The 27,668-nt window shown below is 44.6% G+C and overlaps 1 protein-coding gene across 6 annotated transcripts in view; it reads left to right on the top strand.

Moving 5' to 3' along the window:
* Nucleotides 1–27,266, top strand: part of SCML4 (Scm polycomb group protein like 4) — a 120,696-nt gene extending 93,430 nt beyond the window's left edge. For 5 of the 6 annotated variants that reach the window (XM_049654094.1, XM_049654096.1, XM_049654095.1 and 2 more), the window contains 3 exons: nucleotides 7,369–7,659; nucleotides 17,164–17,309; nucleotides 20,096–27,266. In XM_049654094.1, coding sequence (XP_049510051.1) covers nucleotides 7,369–7,659; nucleotides 17,164–17,309; nucleotides 20,096–20,221 — 563 coding nt within the window. In that variant the 3' untranslated portion in view covers nucleotides 20,222–27,266. Of the gene's footprint in view, nucleotides 1–1,722; nucleotides 5,351–7,368; nucleotides 7,660–17,163; nucleotides 17,310–20,095 lie in introns of those variants that run through there. The other variant, XM_049654099.1, reaches the window with a different exon arrangement.
* Nucleotides 27,267–27,668: the final 402 nt, after the last annotated feature.

Raw genomic sequence — 27,668 nt, 5'->3', positions numbered from 1 at the left:
CTCGTGCCTGACAATCTCAGGACTGCTGGCCCCATCTGGTGTTCACTCACCAGTCAGCCACCAAACCACTTGAGAAGTGCACTTCTCTCCTCAAGTATGGGTTTGGTCCTTCTTCTTAGGAACTTTAAATAGTGGTTTTAGGTAACAGTCCATGTGTCACACTATGAAATTCTTAAGCTACTAAAAGTTCTGCATACCTATAATTCATCTACCTGTATGTTGATGACTTTGTAGTTTTGAATAGTATAAAGGCTAGTATCTTTTTTTTTGAATATATGAAATTTATTGTCAAATTGGTTTCCATACAACACCTGGTGCTCATCCCAAAAGGTGCCCTCCTCGATACCCATCACCCACCCTCCCCTCCCTCCCACCCCCCATCAGCCCTCAGTTCTCATTTTTTAAGAGTCTCTTATGCTTTGGCTCTCTCCCACTCTAACCTCTCTTTTTTTTTTTTTTTCTTCCCCTCCCCCATGGGTTTCTGTTACGTTTCTCGGGATCCACATAAGAGTGAAACCATATGGTATCTGTCTTTCTCTGTATGGCTTATTTCACTTAGCATAACACTCTCCAGTTCCATCCACGTTGCCACAAAGGGCCATATTTCATTCTTTCTCATTGCCACATAGTACTCCATTGTGTATATAAACCACAATTTCTTTATCCATTCATCAGTTGATGGACATTTAGGCTCTTTCCATAATTTGGCTATTGTTGAGAGTTATAAAGGCTGGGATCTGGCAGCCATCTTTTTTCCCCCATTTTTAAAAATTTTATTTAAATCCAAGTTAGTTAATGTATAGTGTAATAATGATTTCAGGAATAGAATTTAGTGATTCATCGCTTCCATATAACACCCAGTGCTCATCCCAACGACTGACCTCCTTAATGCCCAACGCCCATTTAGCCCATGCCCCCCACCCAACATGCCTTCAGCAACCCTCATTTGTTCTCTGCATTTAAGAGTCCCTCATGGTTTCCTCCCTTTCTGTTTTTATCTTATTTTTCCTTCCCTTCTTCCATGTTCATCTGTTTTGTTTCTTAAATTCCACATATGAGTGAAATCATATGATATTTATCTTTCTCTGACTGACTTATTTTGCTTAGCATAATACATTCTAGTTCCATCCACAGCGTTGCAAACTAAAGCAAGAGAAATTGGGGTTAGATGTAAGGAAGAAATTTTAGCCAATGAGATTTGTCGTACAATGACCTCACTCTGAGGGAGATTGTAAAATCTCTTGCAGGAAGCTTTTAAATAAGAGGCTCATTTATTTTCCTTATTTACCACCCAGCTTGAAAAGAGAGGTTGGACTAACTAACTCAGTGCATTCCAGTGTTAATACACCACCTTCACAATTTTTGTACAACCATATGACAACTGTAGAAGTGTTCACTCAAGAGATTCCTTTAACAGGTTCATTTCTTTTAACTTTAGCTGTTAGTAACCTCAAGCAATGATATTGTGTCAGTGAAATCATAGTTCAATGGGCTAATTAAATTTTTTTATTGCTGTACACTAAAATACATGACTATAAAAAATAATGTTCATCTGTTGTGTCTTCCAAAAAGATACATGTTCAAGTCCTAACTCCAGTGCCTGTGAATGGCACTTTCTTTAAAAACATTTTTTTGAATGTTTATTTATTTTTGAGAGAGAGATAGTGCCAGTCAGGGAGGGGCAGAGGGGGGGGGGGCGGGGGGGTGGGGAGACACAGAATCCGAAACAGGCTCCAGGCTCTGGGCTGTCAGCACAGAGCCCAATGTGGGGCTCAAACTCATGAACCATGAGATCATGACCTGAGCCGAAGTCAGACACCTAACAGACTGAGCCACCCAGGCGCTCTGGGACTTTCTTTAGAAATAAGGTTTTTGCAGATGTAATCCAGACCAGGTCATACTGAATTATGGACCCTAATCCAGTGACTGATGTCTTTCTAAGACATTTGGACGCAGACACAGATGCACAGGGAAGATGCCATGTGACAATGGAGGCGGATTAGAGCCATGTGTCTATCATGAAGGATTGTTGGCTACACAAGCAACGAGGTAGAGGCAATGAAGGATCCTACCTTTGAGCCTTAAGAAAGAACATGGCTCTCCCAACACTGTGATTTCATGCTTCTAGCATTCAGAACTACAAGAGAATACCTTTCTGCTGTTTTAGGCCACCAAGTTTATGGTAATTTCTGCAGCTTTAGGAAACGAACACACCAAAGTCACACCTGATATCATCCCCTGTCCCACCAGTGAGACACATCTAACACTTGGGGAGATGCTGGGCTGGTTGCTCTCTGCAGGCCCTTTTCAGTCCTGTAGGTAAATAATGACGGCCTTCATTTTATCAGTCATCTTTATGCTTTGGCGTGATGTAAGTGTCAACACCCCTATTTATAAAGGTGAGGAAAAGGCTGTTTGAACCAGGTTTGAGCAGCTGTGTCTCATCAATTCTGAACGGCACCCTGGTGTGTGCACCTGTACGTGTTGTTCGCTCCCAGGCTTCCTGGGAGCTCCAGGCGATGCAGAGCCCCCATGGGGGGCTTGCGGACCTGTCTCCATGGCTGTTCACCCGCTGCCTCTGGAATCACTGGTGTATCCTTTGCTGGGTAGAAGGCCATGGCTTGATGGTCTCTCAAGTCGGTTTTACTTTTTGATGAATTCATTTGGATCCCAGCCCAGAAACTGACTTTTTATTACCTTTGATCTCACCCATGGTCGTCAGCAGTTTTTAAACCAATAAAGTCCATGTTCCCGTGTTCCCCATTTCTGCACGTTGTCATAGGAGAACAATCTTTCATCTGCATCTCTATTTTCCAGCTATAGTGCAGATTGGAGAATTATCCGCATTCTCTGCCTTATACTATCAGAACTATGTAGACATATTTAATTTGGATTTAAAATATTTAATAAACAAAATAAACATTTTAGTTACATCTTTTTTTTATCATTGGTTGTCATTTATTTACATGAATTGTAATGCATGTTCTATGCAACGGCTTCCTCACTGCTAACAGCACCCAAATGTCTACTCAATAAATATTTATGGAGTGCCTTCTGTATGCCAGACACTATGAGTAGCTTCCTCACATATACCAAAGCACCTGCCACTAGGGATCAAAGGATACCAAAAGGATTGGTATCTCAGATACCAAATCAAAGATACCAAAAGGATTGGTATCTCAGATAATGAGAACATTCCAAAAAGGGGACTATAATGGCAGCCTTACTCCTTACTGGCTTAGAATGGTGCTGGCCCATAGTGGGTGCACAATAAGTGTTAGTTTTCCTCTTCCCACAAACAGTGTATGAGGATTCCAATTTCTCTACAGCATCAACATTTGTCTTTATCTGACTTTTTTATTGTAACCATTCTAGTGAGTGTGAAGTTATAGTTCTTTGTGGGTTTGATTTGCATTTCCCAATGGCTAATGATGGGGAACATGTTTCATGTGTTTATTAGCCATTTGTATATCTTTTTTGGAGAAAAGTCTATTCAAGTCCTTTGCCCACCTTTAAATTAGGCTGTCTATTTATTATTGAGTTACTCTGGAAACAAGTCCCTGATGAGATATATGATTGGCAAGTATTTTCTCCCATTCCGTGGGTTATCTTTTCACTTTTTTTTTAAATGGTATCTTTCAAAGCACAGAAGTTTGAAATTTTAATAAAGTCCAATTTGTGTATTGTTTTCTTTTGTTGATCACGCTTTTGGTGTCAAATGTAATAATGCCTTGCCAAACTCAAGGTCATGAAGATTTATTCTTATGTTTCCTTCTAAGAGTTTTATAAATTCTTGCTCTTACATTTAAGTCTTTGGCCAATATTGAGTTGATTTTTTTGTATATGGTATGAAGTAAGGGTCCAATTTCATTGTTTTGCATGTGGATATCCGGTTGTTCCAACACCAGTTTGTTGAAAAGGTTTTTCTTTCCCCACTAAATGATTTTGGCACCCTTGTGGGGAATCAGTTGAACATACATTGGTTTATTTTTGAACTCTCAATTCAATTCCATTGATCTACATGCCTACTCATATTCCAGCATCACACTGTCTTTACTATCATTGCTCTGTAGTCAATTTTGAAATTGGAAAGTGTGAATGCTCCATTTTGTCCTTTTCTCATGATTTGTTTTGGTTAATCTTGGTCCCTCGAAAATTGTATGAATTTTAGAAACAGCTTGTCAGTTTCTACAAAGAAGTCAGCTGAGATATTGACAAGAATTACATTGACTCTATAGGTCAGTTTAAGGATTATTGCCATCTTAACAATATTCAGTCTTCTGATTCACGAACATGGGATTTTCCCCTGTTTGTTTAGATCTTCTTTACTTTCTGTCAACAGTATTTTATAGTTTTCAGTTTTACGCTTCTTTTATTAAACTTATTTCCCCATATTTTATTCATTTAATGTTATTATAAATGAATTGTTTTCTTAACTTCATTTTCAGATTGTTTAATCTGAAACACAATTGGTATTTGCATATTGATCTTGTATCCTGCAACCTTGCTAAACTCGTTTAGTAGTTCCAATAATGTTTTAATGGATTCTTTAGGATTTTCTACATACAAGAGATAGTTGTATTTCTTCCTTCCCATCTAGGTGCTTTTTCTTTCTTTTTCTTACCTGATTGGGTTGGCTGGAACTTCCAGTAAAATGTTGAATAGAAGTGGTGAGAATAAGCATCCTTGTCTTTTTCTTGATCTTAGGAAGAGAAGCATCTAGTCTTCCACCATTAACTATGATGTTAGCTATAGGGTTTTTGTAGATGCTATTTCTCCAGTTGAGGAAGTTCCCTTCTATTCCTAGTATGTTGAGTGTTTTTATCAGGAAAAGACAATGGATTCTGTCAAACCTATTGAGATCATTGTACTATCTTTGTTTTTTTATTCTATTTATATGGTATATTACATTAACTGATTCTTAACTGTTAAAACAATCTTGCTTTCCTGGGATAAATCCTACTTGGTCACAGTGTATAAGTTATACTATATGTTATAGGATTTGATTTGCTAGCATTTTGTTGAGGATTTTTGTATCCATATTCATAAGAGATATTATTCTATAATTTTCTATTCTTGGAATGTCTTTGTCTGGATTTGGTATCAGGTTAATAGTGGCCTTATAGAATGAGTTGGGAAGTATTCCTTCCTTGTATTAGTTTGCTTGATCGCCACAACAGAATACCACAGTCTAGTTGATTTAACAATAGAATTTATTTTCTCAGAGTTCTAGAGGCTAGATGAGTGAGATCAATGTGCTGTCAGGGGTGGTTTCTGTTGAGAGCGCTCTTCCTGATTTGTGAACAGCCACTGTCTTGCTGTGTCCTCGCATGGCCTCTTCTCTGTGCATGTATGTTGCTGGGGGGGGGGGGCAGGTGAGAGGAGAGGGAGAGGGAGAGAGAGAGAGAGAGTGAGAGAGAGCTAGTGAGCATGTGTTGTCAAATTAAGGTCCTACCCTTAAGACCTCACTTAACCTTTACTACCTTCTTGTATGTAGTCACTTTGGGAGTTAGGACTTCAACATATGAATTTTAGAGGACACACTTTAGTCCATAACATTCCTCTTCTATCTTTTGGAAGAGTTTGTAAAGAATTGGTTTTAATTTTTCTTTAAATGCTTGGTAGGATCCACTCATGAAACCATCTGGGCCTGGGATTTCTTTGTGAGTAGTTTTGATTACTGATTCATTCTGTCTACTTGTTACAGGTTTACTCAGATTGTCTATTTTTTTTTTTTTTGAGTCAGTTTTGGTAATTTGTCCATTTCTTCTGTCTACATTCTTCTTCTATCTAATGTATTGGCATATGATTGTCCATAGTATTCCTTAATGATCCATTTATTTCTGTAAGATTGGTAGTTATGTCACCTCTTTCATTTCTGTTTCTGATCATTTGAATCTTCTTTTTTCCTTGCCCAGTCTAGCTAAAGTTTTTCAATTTTGTTATTGTTTCGAAGAGCCAGCTTTGGATGCATTGATTTTCTCTGTTGTTTTTTTAGTCTTTACTTATTTCTGCTTTAATCTTTATTTCTTTCCTTCTGCTTAGTTAGGTATAGTTTGCTCTTTTTTTCCCTAGCATCTTATCATGAAAGATTAGGTTATTAATTTGAGATCTTTCTTCTTTTTAATGTAATTATTTACAGCTATAAATTTTGCTTTAAGCACTGCTTTAGCGACATCCCATATGCAATGACTTTTATTTCCAGACAAGATCCATATATTTTCCAACATATAAGAATTGCTAGTTGCCCTAATAAAATCAAGTCTTAATCTTTCATTATCTACATTATGGGAGGAATCCATAATGAAGAACACATCTGGGTCTTGTGGCCTCAAATGTGTTACCCCATTGCCAACCTTGGAGGATCCACTGGTTTTTGTTACTCTAACAATTTTCTTTGTGCATGTCAAGATCTGTTTTGACCATATGTGGTATAAAGATGATTACTGATGGGACCAGGCACATGTGATCTTGTCTGGGACTGGAGGGACTAAAGACAAGGAATTCCTAGAATATTTTTCTTTTTCTTTCTATTCCCATAATCCTCCTGAACTTTCTCCTTAAAAATAAAACAAAACACCCCACACCATTTGGCCATAGGTATAGCTCACAGAGTTCAACAGGGAGTTCAAGCTTTAAAAGTATAGAAAATTGTGATTTACTTGAGCAAAGGGGAGCTGATGATGAGGTTGGTTGACTCTTCAGCAGCTTTACTCCCCCTGCACTTTTGATTGGCTCTTTATCTCTCAAATGCAGGTTATGGGGAGGACCGTGGGGCCAATAAGATCAGCATTTGTGTCCCCAGCTTGTTAGCTTTGGAGGAAGGACAGTACCCTTCTGTGTATTGAGACTAAAATTGGGGGGGTGGAGGGGGAAGCACCATTGCCCCTGTGTCACCACCCAGGCCAAAGTGATTCTCCTAACTCAAGGGCATTGTAACTCTTGCTTGATTTCTCCAAAGCATCCTGGGCCAAGTGAGGCTAGCAGTGTTAGTGGGCAAGAGAAAAGAGTGCAGGGAGAATCAGACAAGCTAGTAGCGACTGCTGGAGAGGCAACACCATGGAAGGAGAAACACCTTTGAATTTTACTTCCAAATCACCAATAACCAAATTAATCCCTTTTTCTTCTGAACACGGAAGGGGCACATCTCCCATCTGTTCTTTGGGATATGCTTTGTTGGTGAGACAAGTGTCTCAATCTGCTGAGAGGTGAACTATTTGGGATTATGATATGGGGTGCATTCCTCCTCATCTCTCATTCCTACAGGTAGCGGCACCCATGCCACTGAGGAAATGTTTGCCAAGATTGTCAGGTAGCCCCTGGACTTGCTTTCTGATCTCTGCTTCTCTGTCCTGCCTTCTTGCTTAGCAAAAACAGTCACCACTGAGGAGTGCCTGGCGAACCCTGTGGGCATGAACCGCTACAGCATGGACCCCTCCGCCTCCACCTTTAGCCACAGGGGCTCCTTGCCCACCTCTTCCTCGCTGTACTGCAAGAGACAGAACTCTGGAGATGGCCACCTTGGGGGAGTCTTGGCCACCACTGCCAGTGGTCCCCGCTCCAGCCCCATGTCCTCTGGAGGCCCCTTGACACCTGGGCTGAGGCCCCCAGGCTCCAGCCCCAAGAGAAACGGGACCCCTCTTGAAGGAAACAGATGTGGTAATGTAATGCATGCTCTGGCTTCCCCATGACTTAACCTCCTATGCCCTTGCTCTGGGATAACTGCATGTAGGGGGAAGGGGGTGGCTTCAGGGGGAACAATGCTATCTGAATATGGAACACTGGAAAATTGGAAGCCCTTTCAAGAATTTTTGTTGTTCTTAAAGGCAGCTAACTTCAACTTTTGACCATAAGTAAAGAAAATAGTACATAAGAACAGGCGAGGCTGTAGGAGTAAGTAGATTCCAAAATGTACAGTGGCTCAAATGCAATAGAAATTTATTTTATTTTTTTGTTCAAGAGTCCAAGGTGGGTGTTCTTAGGTCATGGATGCATCCCGATTCAGGGGCTCAGACTTTGTCCATTTTGTGGCCCTGCTATCCCCTATGGCCTCCATGCCCCAAACACCTACTGGGTAGAAAGGGAAAGAGTGAGTGAGGAAGGCACATACTCTTCCCTAGAGCTTGAGAATGATGCACGTCATTTCCACTCACATTTCATTGGCAAGAACTGGCCATTATGCCACACTTAACTCTAAGGGAATCTGAGAGATGTAGATCATCTCTGTGCCAGGAAAAAGAAGAACTAGATGTCAATAAAGCATCTTTTCTTGCATAGTGGGTGACATTTGTAGGACACAAATACATGGGCAGAACCAGAGTTAAACAACATTTCCTTAATGCTGGTTATACTACCTTGTGATACCTTGTTGGGATGCAATGCATGAAAGTGCTCTCATTCTAGGGATAGCTTGGTATCCACTGTTTTTTTAAATCATTTTCAAGCTTCAGTATTTCATTAATGAACAAAGGCTGTAAAGCATAGTGGATAATCCATGGAATATGGAGCCAGATGCACTGGGCTAGAATCATGGACCTACCACTTCCTGACTGTATGACCTTTTGCAAGTCTGGGTTTCTCGGTGCCTCAGTTTCCTCACCTGTAAAATTAGAATGATAACAACAGCATCTATCTCATAGGTTTGTTGGGAGGATTAAATAAGTTCACACGTGTATTTAGTGTCAGACCGAGGACATGGTAAAAGCTCGATAAAGATTAGCTGTCACAGATCACGTGAACACATCTCTCACCCAATCACAGCCCAGCAGCTCTGCACCTGAAAGCTGCTGAGGAGAGGAGGCCCCAGGCTGAGGAGTTAGGGAGTCTTCATCTTGCCCCTCTGGAGCCTCCCAATGGGTTGACCGTCTTCTTTGACAAGTCACATTTTTGTTCGGAGCCTTGGATCTCTCAACCAGTAGCCCTGAGAAGCCACAGTGATGAGCTAGTTTGTATGATCCAACATCCTCCATTTTTCCCCTCAAAGACCTCCCGCATCTCACACAAGCCTCTCCTGGCTGAGGATAGATAGAAAGGCAGGCAGGAACGCCTTGAGCAGAAGGCAGTTCTGAGGAGCAGAGTACAGAATCCCTCAGCCACGGGGGTCTTGCCAAATGTAGAGGGACCCTGCAGACTACTTCCCAACATTGTCACATAAGCCATCAGCCATGCAGACGATTTGAGTGGGCAGAGCCCATTTTCCAAAGGAGAGAGACATTGTTCTACCTGATTTTTAAGAACGAAAGAAGAGAACAAGATTTGGCACAAATCAACATCTTAAAGTAAATGAGGGGCAGCGTTTATTTCCTAGGCTTATCCCCAGAGTTTTTGTAGCACCCGGCATGTAGTAGTTCAATAAACATTCATTATCTCTGTGTCCCCTACCATGATGCCAGTGTCCTCATGTTGCCCCTGGTTGTCAAAACACTCCTCTTGGTGCCCCTCTGCCTTTTAGCTGTCTCTTCCTGTCAACCTCTTCTCCTCAACCCAGTTCCCATTTGCTCAGGGTGATTGCAGGTCATCGCCTGATTGAGTTGACTCATAATTCTAAGAGTGTTGCCATTTTTTAAAAAGGAGATATTTACCCTGTCTTCTGGTCAAGTTGGTGGAGTATCAGGCCCGATGTCGTAAGTGTAGGATTTGAGCAATAAAAGGATGAAAAGAACTTCTATCACTACCTGAAGAATTGTCTGCTCCATCCCAGTCTATCTGGTACCCCTGGATGAGAGGAATCTTAGATCCTTCAAAGGGATCTCAAGGTAGCTTCCCTCCCACCCTGGGATGCCCTCCTATCTATCACTCCCTCAACAACTCTCTTGTCCTTCATTTTCGCCTCCTCCCCAGCTCTTTGTTCTCCAGTTAGCTGTCTGAGGGGGTCTGCCTGAGGGGTGGTCCAGACGCTCCCTGGGAACCAACTCTGAGAGAACCCCCTCTGTTAGAGCTCTGGTTAACCCCCCAGGAGATCCCCACTCACTCAGGGCTTTGCCTCTTAGGATCTTGGGTAAAATCAGAGAGATGGAGCCCACCAGTGCCTGTAACCTTCCTCTCCAAGCAAAACACAAACTGTACCCTGAATACGGATTGCCTCTTTCACTACTTAGAAATATTAGTGAGAACTTTGATGCCCTGAAAATCAGAGTTGTCCATAATTAGCTGGACGCTTTGGGGCTTTGGGATGTTCAAAAATCACACACTCACCCACCTAGCTTCCTCATTTTAGCTGCAAAATGTAATGGTAGAAGTTCATTATTGAGCCTCTTTAGTATACTGAAGAAAAAAGAAAATTATTAACCCTTTGTAGGCACATTAACTCGAATGCTCCAAAGATTCCTTTAACCAGTGTGCTAAATGGAAACAGATACCAGAAAGCCAGCCAGCTATGTCCACTCTAGCATCAAGATGTAGGAGGGCAGTGCCAGCATCTCTGAGAGAGGTTTCCACTGCTGCTTCCATCTCATTGGCCAGAACTTAGTCACATGGCTACCAGCTGCAAAGGAAACTGGGAAATATGATTTTGTTCTAAGAAACCACGATCCCAGCTGGAAATCAGGATTTCCGTTATAAAGGAAGAAGTGCAAAAAAAAAAAGATATTGAGTAGGTGACCGAGAGTCTCAGCCACACCTCCCAATTAGAATGTTTGTTCCTTCTGATTCCTTCTGTAGCACTTTGTTCTCTCATCTCTAGGACTTTCTCTTCCCTGTCCCACAGTAGGAACCAGACCCTCAGCTTTGTGAGGTCCCTTGCTCATATCAAAATCCTCCATAGCCCCAGAATAGGAGCCTGCTTGCTTGAGGCACATACTAAATAACTATTTATTGAGCACCTACCAAGAGCCAGACACTTTCCATACATTATTTATGACTTCTTGCAAGTTGTATTTTATGATTTATTATAATATGTACACATTGTTATAGTAGATATTATTATATACAAAGTACAGATAAAGAAAGTGAAGATCAAGATAAGGTCATTCAAGTGTTGAGTCAGGATTTCACTTTAACTGGCTCCAAAGCCTGTGTCTTTCAAAATTACCCCAGGGATTTCCAGACTTTCAGTAGGCTTCAGGGGGTCCCTTCGAAGCTCTAGGGGATAGGGAAGAGGGGATGGGAGCAGACAGGACTCCCAACACCCTGCCCTCTTTAACCAGGGCCTCTTCACATTTGCAGAGCGGGGTTCTATGTATGCTTTGCTCAAACAAAGTCCGTGCAGCTAAACATATCTGGAACCCATGGAGATAAACTGTGCTGAATCGAATGGCAGTATATTAAAGTAGGAGAGGAAACCATTGGCTTCCTTACCCATTTGTCACTTAACTGCCAGTCTGGGTGCTTGCTGTGGGCACTCTGAGGGTTATTAAGTTTGCCCTCCACCCTGGGAATTGCTCAGGATTGCTCTGGAATTGCTTCCCAAGTGTAAGTATTTGGTTGGAAGAAACCATACCTCTTTAGGAGGGTTTGACCTAAGTCATAAACCCTGGAGGGGACCTAAAAAATGATTTTCCCCTGTGGTGCTAATCAAAATGGTTTAAAATCACAGAATCCAGAGAACTGCATGAGGCTGCAGGCAGGAGGGTAGATATGGATGACATGACAAATTTCTCAGCCTTCTCTTGTGAGTACTCCCCCTGCCCCCTGCTGTCTTGATAGATCATACCTATAGCCCCTGCCAGTGGATTCTGAGGGGATGTATTCACAGGACACATTTCCTTGGTTTTTGCTGATACTCAGGTAAAAATTTGAGAGCTCTTCCCCATCCAACATATAAACATCTTCTCCCACCCAACATGCAAGCATCAAGAGCTATAAAGTTTTCAGATAACAAAAGCTTCCTAACTTTTGCATTAAATAGGACATGCTGTAAAAGTCCCAACCACAATTAGGTCCAAGTTTCAGAATCAAGAAAGAATGAAAATAAAGAAGAAAGTAAAGCTTCCATAGGGTAAGGTGTTGGGTGATGGACAGAGAGACCATCCAATCAGAAAATGAGAATAGGGACAGCGCTCTATGTGGAGGGATTGACGTGAGCAAAAGTGTGGCAAGGGCTTATTGATTCCAGGGAAAGAAGAGAGTTTGAGCAGAGATGCTGAGGGAAATCACCCTGGGAGATTTGGGGTCCACTTCGAGCAGACTGAGCTTTCATCTGTGGGAACCAGACATTTCTGAACAGGGAGGTAAGCTGATGGCCATGGACTTTAGCAAGACAAACCTACTGGCCATTATGGAATGACACATCATAATAATAGGAAGCATAGTAACTACCTTTTGATTAATTCTTACTGGTTAATGCTTCACATCATCCCATTTAATCCTCTCAACATGGTAGGTGTTTGACAGGCAAGGCAACTAAGTCTCAGACAGCTTTTGCTCCATCTCAGCCAGCAGATACTTACTGAGCACACTATGCCAGGGGCTCGTCCCAAGTCTAAGGATGGAGCTGTGAGCAAGACACATGTGGGCCCTGCTCTCTGACAGTGTGCAATTCCACAGAGGCAAACGTTAACAATATTGCACAAACTTCATTACAACAGTGACTATCCCTCCAAGGAAAAATATGATGCTATGGGAGGATCAGCTAGGGAGGGGTCACTGAGCCTGCTCCAGGGAGGTGGGAAAAGCTTCCCGGAGAAGTGACAGTGGAGCCAGCTGGACAGGGAAGCAGGAGCTGGCTAGGGAAGGACCGTGGGGAGGAGTGGCTGGAAGCTTCCTGGCGGCGGTCAGATTGCTTGCCCAGAGGTCGCATGTCTGTGGTGGTAGAGAAGGATCCAGCCCATTGTGGCCTCATTTTAGGCCTTTGGTCTCTCCTGTCTCTCAGGGCATCCTCTCTTCTCATGCAGCATGTCAACTGGTCTTGAAAGAATAAAAGAAAAATCTGATTAAAATTTGAGGATTGGTCAGGTGCTCTTCTGTCTCCTATCTCTCTCGCCTCATACAGTCTTGAAAATTCTTACCATAGAAATAATGAAACACAACACTGTTTTAAACTACCTGATGCTACCCAGATTGTGGGCTAGGCTGGGCACCTCCCACACTCCTCATGGCCTTGTTTCTAGGAAGGGTGCCTTCTACAGGGACCAGGTCACTAGGAGGAGCTGAGAACAGATCTACCCTTCCCTGGCTTTCACCCCCATCCCCTCCAACCCAGATCCAGCGCTAGAGATGCCGAGAGGGCCAAGGGGACTCAGAGAAACCTGAGGAAGGACACTGAGAGGTCCCTTTTGGACACCGATGGGCTTCCCTTCAAGATGTTCTTTATCAGGCTCCAGCCCAAAGCCACATACTTGATTCTTACGATACTCTTGAGCAGCAAGATGAAGAAACTAAAGCCCACGGAGAATGATTTGGGCCAGGAAGGGCTACAAGCTTGGCCGTTGGTACTCTACTCAGTGTGCATTGCTCATGGACACACTGATAAGACTTTCTGATACACAAGAAGGTGACTCCCCGGGTGTTGTGCGGGACAAACCACAACCATATCAGAGGCAGAGGAACCTTAGAGATTCTCTTCCCAACTCCCTTATTTCACACCTGAGAAGTACAAAGACACTCACACGGCTGGTGGGTGGTAGGGATTTTGACTCCCGGCTCATTGCTCCTTCCGTTCCTCCATATGACTCTATTGTTAGCTCAAAAGTTTTCTTTGAATTATGAATGAGCAAAAGGAAATTATGCATGTGGTTGTAGGCAGGTATGAGACACAGAGATTCAAAGACAGCCATGCAAGTCCCTGTGCCGTGAAAATGCCCGGGCTTGCTTTAAACACTGATTCGTAGGCATTTATTCCTGGTGCACGCGAGATCAGCTTTAGAAACAACCCCCACCTCCTTCACCTACACATCCATTCACAACTGGGTTTCACTCTTCACCGAATCTGGCAGCTCTAGTGAAGGGACATGACATACACAAAGTTGTCTGACATGGAGAATCCTGCCTTCCCATAAAGGCGTTTGGCGAGCACTTTGCATGCCCTGGTCCCTTAGGAACGAGATTCTTTTCACATCCATCATGTCTTCCTGCTGTCCAATCACATCCGCCTGGCCTGGCTGTGTCAGGCCGGATCCATCTGTCTTCCTGACACCTTCACAGCCACTGGAGGGGAGGGTAGTGTATTTATTATCTTTGTGAGTATAGACCACTGCAAAGGCTTTACAAACCTGCCACTGGAAAGTTCCATTTCTCTTCCTTCTAGAGCCAGTTTATGTGCTTTGGATCTTGAGCAATTCCCAAGGTGTGGCAGGCTTCCTGCTGCTCTCTGTCTTGTATGACTAAGAGACCCCCTCAGAGAGGCTCCCGAGCCAGGCCCGGCTGGTGCTATTTCATCCTGGAAAGGTGAAAAATGCCCACAGCAAGCACCCGGGCCACTCTCCAACTGGGCCGCCTCCTTCCACAGCCATCACCTGGAGAGCCTCCTCAGTCAAGATGATCCCGCCCCTCTTGCTCAACCCCTGGCTGTGACCACTAGGAAAGTTGTGCCCTGACCTTGCTCAAGGAGCTTGGGCTCCCAGGGATGATGCTATGAATTGGTCTGGTATTCTTCCTTCCTGTTAGATACAGGAAACGATTTGACCTCTGCTCTGATCACTCTAAAATCATTCTTGGCACCAAAGGCTTGCAGCCTTTGTAATCAGAGAATCTTTTATCACCCTGATTACCACCGAAGCACCGATGGAGCAGGATCGAGGGCGAATATGATTTCTGTGATTCCTCGTCCCCATGTTGAGTGCAGATGTCTTTAAATGCAGTGAAATCATCTCGAACAAACATGCATCCGCATTCAGACGGCTCCGGGGTGCACTAATAGTTTCCCGGCAAAATGCCCTGTGCCAACCCACGTTCGGGGACCCTCTCAGGTCCGGCAAGGAAAAGGCAGGGAAAATCTCAAAGCAAATCCAGTTCTCAACTGAACCATTATGGTTTTAGGGCACACTCGGAAATGTGATGTTGTACTTTGCTCAGCACTAATGGAGAGCTGTGCACTTTTCGAGCATGTTAAAAAGAGGAGCCAGAAAGAGAGAGCAGAGAACCACTGCGCCCCGAGACTGAAAGGGGGAAGTGGAAGTGAAGGCTTCTGGACTTTTCACATAGAATTATTCTGTAGGGAGGCTGCTTCATTGTTCAGAGCCTCCACTCTCTTTGGGCCTGAAAATAGGATTAAGGATTACCTCCTCAAGTCCTTTATGTGAGTTATCTATACTGTTCCTACAAAATATATTGATTCATTTTACACCTCCTGAGCCCATATTTGCAAACACATTTACTTAGAATTGTGGAGGAGTCAATGATCATAAACCCCGTAATGAGAGGATCCTGTTTTTCACCAGACACTTTGCCCAGGACCTGGTACAGAAGAGATGCTTAGTAGATGTTTGTGGAATGAATGGGATGGGATGGGGGGAGATGAAAATGATTGTCCTTGAGAAATTTAAATCTAACTGGAGGTTATAGACACGCGTAACTGCACTATAAGGTGGAATGTGGAAAGCGTCTTGAGAACAAAGATGTGGGGGTTAAAGGCAGAGGAATGTGATGTCCAGATGGCAGGACACAGAAATGCTGCCTATGAAGGGGTCTGCCTGGGTTTTGATGGCTGATGGAGCTTCTGTGGAAAGGAGGGAGGGTATGTGCTTCTAGAGAAAAGCCAAAAGCCCTGGCTAAAGATGGAGAAGGGAAGCTAGGGAGACATTCTGTCAGTGTGCCCGGATGGGAGTGTGCAGGAGGGCAGTGGAGGCAGGCAGGGTGTCTCCCCTCTGTGGAGTGCCTGATGCATGGTAGCCCTAGGGCTTAGGCCTAATCCCATTTCAGTCTGACACTTGCCCTTCCTAAAGGACAGTGTTGCCATTTTACAGCTAATGAGCTGAGTCATGGTCAAATTGGTAGCAGTGGGTGGCTCCAGGGTTTGTTCCTAGGTCTCTCTGGCACAAAAGCGCTTCCCCTCTGTCTCAGAAGGAAAGACGTTATTGTAAGAGAGTCCTTGACCTTGAGCTAGAGTATGGACTCTGGAGTCAGTACATAGGCAAGGGGCACAGACAGGGTTGGGTCTACAGAAAGCATTGAGGCAGTAGACAGTTTTGCCCAGAAGGAAGAGAGCCCAGGGCAAGGATACCCATGGAACCCATCGCAGGGGTTTGGGTAAGAGGATCTCCGATAGGGGCAGCAGGGTGGGAGGGAGGATCCAGTGTGAGAGGCATCTTCCTAAGAGCTTAAGAATAATTAAATGTGGGGAGCTAATAAGGGGCAGTAGAAGGAGAGGTAGAAGTAGAGACATCACTGTGGTTTCAGAAACCCAACAGATAGGAGGAGAACCTGGTGCTGGAGAAAGAGGAGTTAGTTTGGGACATATGAAAAAAGTCAACCTCTAGATATGGCCAGGCATTCGATTCGTTACTTTTTTCCTCCTTTACTTGTCTTGTACCTTTTACTCTGCCATGTGGGGGATGCATTTAAGGAATGGTGCAGGTCATGCAATAATCACGTATCAAGGACCAGCTCGGGACCAGGCACAGGATTGGACCCTTTGCTGTCAAGGAACTCTCATGCTAGTAGGGGAGACTGGGGCAAGTCCTCTGAAGAGCGGGGGGCCATGGAGGCACTCTGTGCCTGGGGCAGTGAGAGGATGTCTCCTTTCTGCACATGCAGAGAAGAGGCGCCTCTCACAGCGGGATTCCCGGCACTGGTGGCACAGACCCAGAACGAGGACCAAAATGCACCTCGGTTCTCCTAGTCTTTATGTCTCGGTGTAACCAGGGGAGGCAGAAAGGATCTGAATTCTTTCTGGCCTCCTAGCACTGTAGGGGCCAGTTTGGACGTTCAGCTTAGCAAGCCTTCTCTGGTCACCCGGCTAAGGAGGTCCAAGGCTCACTGAGACAGAACTGAGCAGGAGGGTTTTTTTAAAACTAACATGGACCAGAAGCACAGCCTGTTGAAGGAGATCCATTTTCTAACGCTTTACTCCGTGGGAGAGTGGAGGTCGTTTGCAGGGATGGGAGGGTCTGCCTCCAGAAGTGGCCTCCCCGTGCTGCAGGCTGTCTCTCCCAGCCTTTCTCTGTCACAGGAGGTCACTAAGGCCACAGCCTTGGACTAAGAGCCAGGTGGGGGCAGGCAGCACCAGGTAGGCACTGAGGCCATCATCCCGGTGTCTAATGTTCTCCTTGTGTGTGCTCACCCGTCCAGCCTCAAGCCCTTCCCCAGACGGACAGGATGCCAGGCGGCCCCGGAGCAGGAACCCCTCCACCTGGACTGTGGAGGATGTGGTCTGGTTCGTGAAAGACGCTGACCCGCAGGCTCTGGGGCCTCACGTGGAACTCTTTAGAAAGCACGTGAGTACTTGCATGCACATGGTAGGCCCGGCCTGGGAGGGGGCCGGAGGCGGGGGTGGAGGGAGCATGGAGGAAGGGCGAGGTTCAGGGAGCTGCAGGCTGCAGAGGGGGACTGGTCTCAACTAAGCCTCGGGCCACCACTCAAGGGAGGCCAGATGGAACCACAGGCTTCTCACTTCGTTTTGTTTTTAAGAAGGGGTATTTGTCCCATCTGTTCCCTCATTTCGGCCGTTATTAGGAGTGCCTGTTTTCCTGCCCATCCATCCGTCTGTCTGCACATTCAACAGACATTTATAGCACACCTACAATATGCCGGGCAAACTGTAACCGTGCCTAATAGTCTAAGCTGCTTTGAGGGTTCAATGAGAAAATGCACGTAAGGTGTTCAGCACGGCACCTGGCTTATAGTTAGCCTTCAGGTAGCAGGTATTCTTAGAAGGGAGATTCTAGAATATATATTTAAGAGATTCTGAAATATTATAAATATGGTAAATAAAAAAAAAGTAATAATTAATACTTCATCTGCCAGGCTTACTATGTCAGTTTTTTATTGCTGCTAGAACCAATTACAACAAACATCTAGTTTAGAACAACGCAGATTTATTATCTTACAGTTCAGTGGGTCAGGAGTCTGACGGGTCTTGGCGGGCTGAGATCAAGGCGTCTGCAGGGCTGACATTCCTTTCTGGAAGCTCTAGGGAGAATTGGTTTCCTTGCCTTTCCCAGCATCTGGACCCACCCTCATTTCTTGGCCTGTAGGCCTCTGCCCTCATCCTCAAGTCCAGCAACATCAGGCGAGTCCTGCCCAGGCTGCCGACTCTAGTTCTGTCTTCTGATTTCTTCTTCCGTTTGTAAGGATCCTTGCGATGATGCTGTCTCTCCCACCCAGTAATCCAGGATACCCTTCCCCCCCACCCCCATTTTAAATCCAGCTCATCAGTAGCCTTAATTCCCCCTTGCCAGGTAACCTCACATACTCACAGGTTAGGGGAGTAGGACGTAAACATCTAGGGGGGAAGAGAGGGAACATTATTCTGGCTGGCCACATTTACCATGATATTCTCCTTCTTGTCTCTCACTTTTGTTTGGTGATTCTGTCATAGAAACCATACTCTCAGATCTGGGGAGACTTCTGCTCTAACCCAACACTCACATTTCATTAGGGATATATATATATATATATATATATGTATTTATTTAAGTTTATTTATTTATTTTGAGAAAGACAGAGACGGCATGAGTGGGTGAGGGGCAGAGAGAGAGGGAGAGAGAGAATCCCAAGAAGTCTCCACACTGTCAGCATGGAGCCTGATATGGGGCTCAAACTCCACATGGACCATGACCTGAGCCAAAACCAAGAGCCAGACACTTAACTGACTGAGCCACCCAGGCGCTCATTAGGGATATATTTACCATCGCTGGACAATGGGGCCTTGAGAGCAGGGACCATAGACTGGGTTATGTTAAGACAGATCTGGGTAGGAGGAGTCTGGCTCTCCTTCAGAGTGGTAGGGGATGGTGGAAGTCTAGGAGATGGGGTAAAGAGAGAATATTAGGCCCATCGTTGAGATCTGCCCACTCTTCTTCCATTTTGCCAACGACACAGAGAGTGAGTGACAGAGTAGGTGTTCCATCAATACCGGCTGCATAGACGCAGAACAAGGGCTGGTGAGCCTTGCATGGTTATATGAGTCCTGTAACTGCCTCTTCTCCCAACCTGAGCACCCACACTTTCTACCCTTTGTCTCTTGTGACCTGAAAATGACAGGATAGGTGAATGAGGAAACCCAGCCTTAGAAGGTTCATGAATTCTACACGCATTCTGGAAGGTTACCATTTTCAGAGACAAATCGGAACAATACCACGACCACGAGGGGTTGGCATTCCCTTAGTAGTTCTTTGTGCTGAATCCTGGGATGAAGTAGGTGCATTATTTAGTTGTCTGCCACCTCAAATTATTGATAGGGCCAGACACCTGAAATCCCTCATCAAATGTAATGAGCAATTTGGTAATCAGCTCAAGGTCAGTGGGCTTACCAAGAAAAGATAGAAGAGATTAGGGTGATGGAAGGCAGTCAGGGCCTCGTACCGGCACCTGAAATGGAAAAGTAACTGCTAGTTTCAGGGTCTAACAGGTGACACTTTGTCTTAATCCAGTCAAGCTGCTATAACAAAGTACCATAGACTGGCTGGCTTATGAACAAGAGTGATGTTATTTCTCAGCTCTGGAGACTGGAAGTCTGGGATCAGGGTGAGAATCCTCTTCTGGGTTGCAGACTGCCATCTTGTTGTATAAGGACACTAACCCCATTCATGAGGCCTCCACCTTCATGACCTAATTACCTCCCAAAGTCCCCACCTCCAAATACTGTCATATGGGAGGGTAGGATTTCAACATTTGAATTTGGATGGGGACACAAACATTAAGTCCATTGTAAATTTTTTGCTTCTTTGGTCCTAGAGCAGGTAAAGAGATAAATATCATGAATATCATGTGGGGGATATCGGGAACATAACTGGAGTTATGTTCGGTTCCTTCAGTAGGGGGAGCAGGAATATGAAAGATCCAATGTATCATATGACCTCAGGGACATTATGGGAAGAGGAACACATAGTATTTGTTTGCTTTATTTTTTAAAGAAGATATTGCCTTGGGACTAAGAGATGTATATATGAGTAAATCCATATTCCCTCGCCTCATCCCCTGACCACATGTTAACCAGAGCCACTGTTCTATTATTCTGACCACCTTCTGGATTTTCTTTTTTCTGATCCTGTTCTGCCAGGAGATTGATGGCAATGCTCTCTTGTTGCTGAAGAGTGATATGATCATGAAATACTTGGGTCTGAAGCTGGGCCCTGCGCTGAAACTGTGCTACCATATTGATAAACTGAAGCAAGCCAAATTCTGAAGGTTTTTAAAAGATAGAAGCAATGTCCAGACAACAGATCTCAAGATCATCTTCTGCCTTACCAACATCCAGCCACCATCATAAAATGGATTCTCTTCCTAAAATTAACAGCCACAAAGACTTGGCCTTTAAAAAAAAAAAAAATCGTGCATCTCTGCCTTTAAAAACAAAAAATTCAACATGACCCTTTTGAAAGGCTCCTCTGTGTTAATGATTTGCCAAAAATTATGGAAAAGCCTGTTATTTTAACATTCCTGGTAGGCTGGTTGCTCTTAGAGTGGGTCCTATTTTTATGATGAGAGAGCAGGGAACGGAATGCTATTGCCCAAGAAGAACCCTGAAGCATTCTCACAAAGATGTGAGAAGAAAGACCTCTGTCTCCACCACAGCACCACCTGTCTTTAAGTCTGCCCTGGGGACCTATCATTGTGAGCCTTGCTTAATTCAGCTCTGGAAGCTGTCTTATGAGGGAAAAATGCCTCACTTTGCACTATCTGGAAAACTTGAATTCTTTTGCCCTCTGACAGAGAAGAAAAAAGTCTTTTCTATTCCTAGTTATTTGAAATACTGTGTTGTCCCACTAGAGGGCAGACTGTTAATGAAGTTTCAGGACCCTCACTGCAGTAGCCTGCTGATCCGGTACTCCGTGGATGGGTTAGGGTCTCTGTGAACAAGATCTAGCCTACACAGACACGGGGAATTTCTTCCACAGTCAGCACCACAGATTGCAACTTGGGAAGAAACCGTCTCTTAGAGCATTCTAGTTCATACCCAGTCATTATTGATGGACTGAGATGCACAAGCAGCAAAGGCAAAAATCTGGAAGTATGTTCTTCCCAGATGGGGCTTTGGAGTCCCTTCCTTTTCAGAGTCCTTACTGAGGTGTTGATGTGTTGGCACGCCGAAGAGTCTTAGTGACATTTAGCCATGGGTGTTTCTTTAAAAAAGAAGAAGAAAAATGTCTCAGATAAGCTTTGAAATGGAAGAGTGTTGATTTCTAGTTACATTGCCGGATTACGTAGTTGTATCGCTAGCTAATTTTTCTAGTTCTCAACAAATACACAGACATGCTATTATTGGGTTTAATTCAATTTACAAATAGGTTTTCTCCTTCCTCACTGTGAAGTAATAGAAAAAAAATTGATTTTTTACCCCTTTGCAGCTGTGTCCAAGGAAGGACGATGAAACCACAATTGAATAGGCAGGAAGGTGACCTCATCTCCATTCCTTTTATCCTTCTCCTTTCTTTCTGTCCCTCTTTCTTTTATTCTTCCTTCCTCACTGAACAGGAAGCGTATCTTCAAACTGAATTCACCTTCGCCATGGGCATATCCTCTTAAAACATCTATAGCGTTGGAGGTGAGGAGATGAATGCTAGACTTTGCAATCTCTGGGAGGGAGAGGATCAAGGAAAACTCAGGGCCTCCCATGGCCAAAATGCAAGTTAGGGAAAGCATACCTTCCTCTGGGATGCAGCCGGCAGAGCAGAGCAGGGGTCTCACCTGATGGCTGGAGCAGGGTGGGATTTCAGCCCCTCATCCTTCAACCAGGTGCCCTGGTGCAGGACAGGGGCTGCCAGGGTAGATCTGAATGCTGATCTTCTCTTCGATCAGGTAGAACTTAGATGAAGATCCTAAGGAAGATTCCATGCCATGCCGTTAGACCCATTTTGATGAGCGATAATCGAGAAAGCCCATCATAGCAAAATCCTTTCTTAGACACACACCTGGTGGCTGGACTGAAAGCATGGCAGAGAAGGGGAGGAGGAGACCGTCCTAAACCTGGCCCCTGAATTGAGCTGGAGTCATCAGGTTGTGGGAGAGCTTCATGTCTGCTGCTTTCAGCACCTGACAAAGCTACCCCGGTGTCATCAGGCCTTGGGACAGAGTCTTCCAACATCTTAGATAAAATGACTCTGTCCCTCAGAGTTTAAGTGCTCATGGCTGGTCTGGAGCTAGATAAGTTCCCTCAAAAGCCAACGTGAAAATGGTGAGGCCCAGAAAACCCCACCACAACTCACCCACCCTTTCTGCATCCGCGGGTTTCCACTCACATTCCTCTCTCAGACCTGTCGCGTCTCTTCTGCCAACACATACCTTGTTGAGAGACTTTCAAAGCTTCCTACCCACCCTCACCAGTGCTTCCCTCACTACAAAAGCAGGAGCATTGGTGCCCCCAAATTAAAATCATCCCCAAACAATGTCAAAGAGATACTGCGAGTAGTTTTCGGGGGAGAGAGATTTTCTCCTCTCAAGTCTAGGAGAAAACTGGATCCATGTTCACGTGTAACTGCTCTCACGGAGGTGCGATCTCATTTTGCATTAAACTTTAAGCAGGACAGATTGCTGAAGCCATGATATTTAAGGTTTGACTTTTTAAAAATCTCATTACTCTTAAAATGAATGCTGCCATATCAGAAAATAACCCAGGGAGGAAATTCCTCCTTGCCTGTTTTTGCACTGAAATGCAATTAGCCAACCAAATTATTGTAGCAATAGTGCAATTATAATTAATTTTCACCCCTTTCAAAAATCTTGTCAGACCAGGCAGCTAAATAGCTCAGCAAATGTAAAACATGCCAGGCCATTTCCTCTAAATGGACCTTAAAGAGTCAGGCCATGTGTGTCATTCTCGTCCAAACGCGAGCTTATTTTGGGAACCTCACACTTGTTATTCCATGGCAGTAGCTTTGCTTCAGGTTGCGGTGAATAATGATATAGTTTTGCATAATTCCAAATTAGAGTGGGTGAGTGTGTGTGTGCGTGTCCAGACATTTCCAATCACCTGTGTCAAACATTTTTTTAAAAAAATCTAAAGACAATTCTATTGCCTAAATCATTTTAAGTATTTTATAAGTGCATGATTCCCTTTGTGAAGACTTCAAGTAAAAAGATGTAGGGTGTGTGTGTGTGTGTGTTCTAACAGTAGTTGGAAGAGCCTAGAAGAGGCTGAGAGCGGATCAGTTTTACAGTCGCTTGGTTTAGAATGCCTCCCAGCTGCAACTTGGAGCAGAACCCACTCTAGGCTGTTATGACCAGCTATCCCCTCTGCTGCCAGCAGGGTGCGCCCTGGAGGCAGTTGGGGGACGGTTCTGGGGTTCTGGGCCTGCACCCCTCAGGCTGGCTGGAAGGGTCAAGCCAGCCCAGGGCCCCTGTGACTGAGGCAGAGACCTAGCCAGGCAGCCCGTGGGGCAGGGAACAGACAGACGTCTTGAGCGCCTTGTTTAGTTCCCACCAGAGCGTTCACCGGGCTCCCATCATTTCTCTTCAGCGGGGCTGCCAAGGTTTTTTCCTTTCATCAGGAAAAAGGAATGAAGAACTCCTCAGGAGAACCAAATGGGAGGAATCCTGAGCGAAGGTTGGTTTACTTCAGGAGGAAACCAGTGAGAGAGGGAAGATACAACTATAAATTTCATAGGAAAACAATAAAAGAGCACCTCTTCTAACAGCCTCAACCCTTGAAGCAGCAATAACCTATTTTTGTATTTATGTGCTGTATGGAATATTTTTTTTAATTAAAATCATTTTTTTAATTATTTTTTGAGATTGCTTTAGGAGAATTTTGTCGTAACTCTGAAGATAATTGGAAACTCCCAGCAGTGACCAAGGACTTGAATTTAGTCATTGGCAGAAAGTCGGGAAAGATGGAAATATTCCCCTTGATGTCTCCATAGTCAGGTTTTCATACATGTGAGCAGGTGAGTGCCAGTGTTTGCTCTCACAGGGCACTTTTTCAACTCTTCCCTGGTGGGGTTACAGGATGAAGAGATTGGACTCACCTTTCTTTTTTTTAAACCTCAGATAAGAAGACATCGGGTTGTGAGGGAGGAGGTGACCTTTTTAAAGCTGCAATATTTTGTTAAGGAGAGGGGTGAAAACCTGTTGGTGGATGTGGTTTATTTTGTACCATAAACACACTCCACCAACTGAGTAGTTGCCCAGCTGTGCTGTTGTCTCACCATGTCTTATATTCCTGGTGGCATGAGAGGGCCGCCTGGGGACCCCAGAAGTGAATCCAGAAGTCTAGAGATGCAGTCATTCCTCTTTCCATCCTTCTATGTCACCCCGGGGACGACGCCCCGCTTCGCTCACACGGCCCTTGAGCTTCCAGCCCAACTGCTGGTCGTGCTGTTGTGCTGTCGAGGGAAGTTCCAGGGGGTCCTTCCCCCCCAGTGGTTACCCTAATCGAAGACGATTCCTTCCTGGACAATTGGAAGCTGGATTGTTGAAAATCTAACCTTGACTTGAAAGAGAATCTCTGTTATTTATGGCCACCAGTTAAATATTATGGAAACATGTCTGCTAACAATTTGCTTTGTGTAATTTGTTCTAATGCTAATAAGTCACAGCTGGGATACTTCCTGTGGTAAATTCCTCTGTGGTTACAGTGGTATTATCACACACGGACTTCACCAAAACACTGTGCTTAAGAAGAACCGTTCACCCTGGCTCTCTCAGGCTTCAGGAAATTCCCCTAACGGAGACGCAGCTCTGGGCAAAAGCACAGCGTTTAGAAAAGGATTTGCTCTTCCTCGCTCCCTCCCTTTCACAAGCGGGGCCCCAGACCCATACAGAAGCCCCTCACACTTAGCACTGAGTTTGAGTTCCTCCAGAGGAAGAGATGGAAAGCAGAACTTAGGAATGACAGCTCCCTCCAGGTTAGGAGGCTGTACCCGGAGTCCGTATTAAGAGGAGGTGGGCAGGAGAGAGGAGTGGAGACACTTCCAAAGGCGAAGAGCTAGTTCAGCAGTCGATCAAATAATGAGGTCAGATACTTGTGGAGACAACAGCGTCTTTCCGTCTAAACGGTCTAAGTAGACCACTCAGACTTGCTCCGGGCTGCCGGCCCATCATGCTCTGCTCTGTTGCTCTACCATGTGACCTGAGCCTCGGAGTTGGTTCTGTGCATTGGCGCTTCATACAAAAGGCCGACACAGGCGTCTTCCCTTAGATCCTACTTTGGAACACGCCCAGAGCCTTGTGTTTCCCAACAGCTCACTCTGAAATAGCGGGCCCTGATGGGGTGTCACTTCACATTCATCTGGGTGACCGGAGACCGCCTCCATCATAAATGTAGCACCCCCACATCTCAGGAAGGCTCTGCCTTCCCCACCCAGCACTGGACCGCCTTCCCCCACAGCCCTGAGAAATGGCTGTGCCTGAGGACGTCCCATTACGGGGAGTTCACTCCCATAGGAAGTGGCTTATTTCTCTGTTGGACAGCTCTGGTTGTGAAAAAGTTCTTTCTCAGGGAGACACAGATGTCTGCGAATCAGACACAGACGTCTGAGATGAAGCCAACTCTGCAATCTTTCTCTTTTTAACAGAGCTTGTCCGTGCAGTAACCGCACCTATAATACAAATCGATGTTGGCGAGCAGATCCCCGCTCTGTTACATTAGAATAGAGGAGCAGACGCTTTATATAAATGTAGAACTTAGTTAGGTCGTGGCCATCAGATTCATCAGCCCTGTCGTGAAAACCTAGCAAAATTCCTGTGGCCACACACACACACACACACACACACACAAAGAGTGTCCTGGGAGAATCTTCAGTGTCGTCGTAAATCTGGCTGTGGTCACACAAGCAATATGAGTTACGTAAGCTTGTGTGAATGAATCTATAAGGCCGTGTGCTTCGTTAACTGGGGAAAAAATGCTGTGAGGCACCGAGGGCCTAGCTCTTAATTGTACTCATTAGTGATATAATGAACTAAGGAAGCTTTAGTTTAGAGAAAAACAAGTTATAATTGATGACAGAAAAGTAAACATGGTCTGTCGTGAAGGTCTGAAGAGTTATGCAGTTATAACCCCAAACCCAAGTTACATTTCATGCTTGTGTGTGCATGCATGAGTGACTGTGCATTTGTGAGTTAATGCAACAGGAAGTGGGAAGTGGGAATTGAGGGGATGTTTAAGGAGGCATTGAAGAGGGAGGTTTTGCTTTCTAGAGCATTCTATCTTAGTCAGAAGAACTATCTAGCAATGATTTAGATATCAGACCCCAAACTAAACATAACACATGGTTTATGTAGCTTACTTAGATAAAATTCTGGCTCATGGAGCAGATTCTCTATGAAAATATTTTTTTGTATTTTTAAGTTTTAAAATTTTTTTAATGTTTATATTTGAGAGAGAGAGAGAACCAGCAAGAGAGCGACAGAGAGAGACACAGGCAGAATCCAAAGCAGGTTCCAGGCTCTGAGCTGTCAGCACAGAGCCTAATGTGGGGCTTGAACTCACAAGCTGTGGGATCATGACCTGAGTCAAAGTCGGATGCTTAACTGACTGAGCCACCCAGGTGCCCCTCTACGAAAATATTTAAATCTTGGTGCTTGGAAAAAGGAACTATCTAGCACCTTGCATAGCACTTGCCGTATAAAAGACACCTTGTTAACGAACCGTGTGAACCAATGCTTGAGCGGTTTTCACATTTTTGTCGAAAAACCCTAACTTCTCTTTGAACCCCGTTATCTTTATTGAAAGGAGAATTGCCAAAGCGGAGCCTGACACCTTTTATTCCTGGCTCTCCCAACCTCCCCAGTCACCGACTTGCATCTTTTTGTCTTATGATCTCACATTCCTGCTTGGCCTAGTGGTCTCCTGCAGGCATTAGAGAGTCGTACTTACAGCTTTACTTTTAAGCATCATGTCCTTCTCCTTCGCAATCTGTGATGCCTCGCACAAATGCATCGGGTTTCCATCTGCGGGTAAACTGTACAGGGAGGTAAGCATCTCTCGGGGAGGGCCACAGAGCTCTTTCCATGACCCCCACACTCCTTGTACCTTGCTCCCCTCAGAGTGGGCAGGTAGCTGAACTGGGCCTCCTGCATGAGGCACTCTGTCACAGGTATGTCACAGAGGTAAGCCTCTTTGAGAAGACACAGCCTGCAGGACATGGATAGAAGAGAACCTTCCCTGTCCTCTTTCATTCTTTACCATCTCTGTCCTTGAGAACAGACTCAGAAATATCTGGGGCTTCTCTTTCTTCCCAAATGGTTCCATAGGAGCACTGAGAATAGAATCATGAGACCGATTTTTTTTTTTTCATAAGCACCTCAAAATTTAGTTTCACCTTCAAAGAAATCACCTTTAAGAGCCTGGGCACGTGTTCCTAGAATGTTGTCATTACTCAGGGTATTTTTAGTACATCTCTTCTGGAATCATGTTTAGAAGCTAGAACACATTCTTTCAAACTGTAGTTGGAAGTGCACTGTCGTCCCTTGGTGGGGGTGGATGTTTTTTTTTTCTTTTTGGAGCAAGTCAAAGCCACTGGGATGTTGCCTGGTGAATGACACAGGTAATCCATTTGAAATTTAAAACGGTGCGTCTCCGTTCTCATTAGTTTGTCTTTTCCTTGTATGTTTCCTTAGTTGATCCAAAAGCTTAGAGCAATAAGAGCCACAATTCATTTCCTAACCATATCAGGCAGGTGTTGGTGTAAGGAGTT

The sequence above is a fragment of the Panthera uncia genome, assembly GCF_023721935.1.
Source record: "Panthera uncia isolate 11264 chromosome B2 unlocalized genomic scaffold, Puncia_PCG_1.0 HiC_scaffold_24, whole genome shotgun sequence".
Classification (NCBI taxonomy): Eukaryota; Metazoa; Chordata; class Mammalia; order Carnivora; family Felidae; genus Panthera; species Panthera uncia.
Note: the sequence above shows the minus strand (reverse complement) of the source record. Positions and strands in the feature narration are given on the sequence as shown.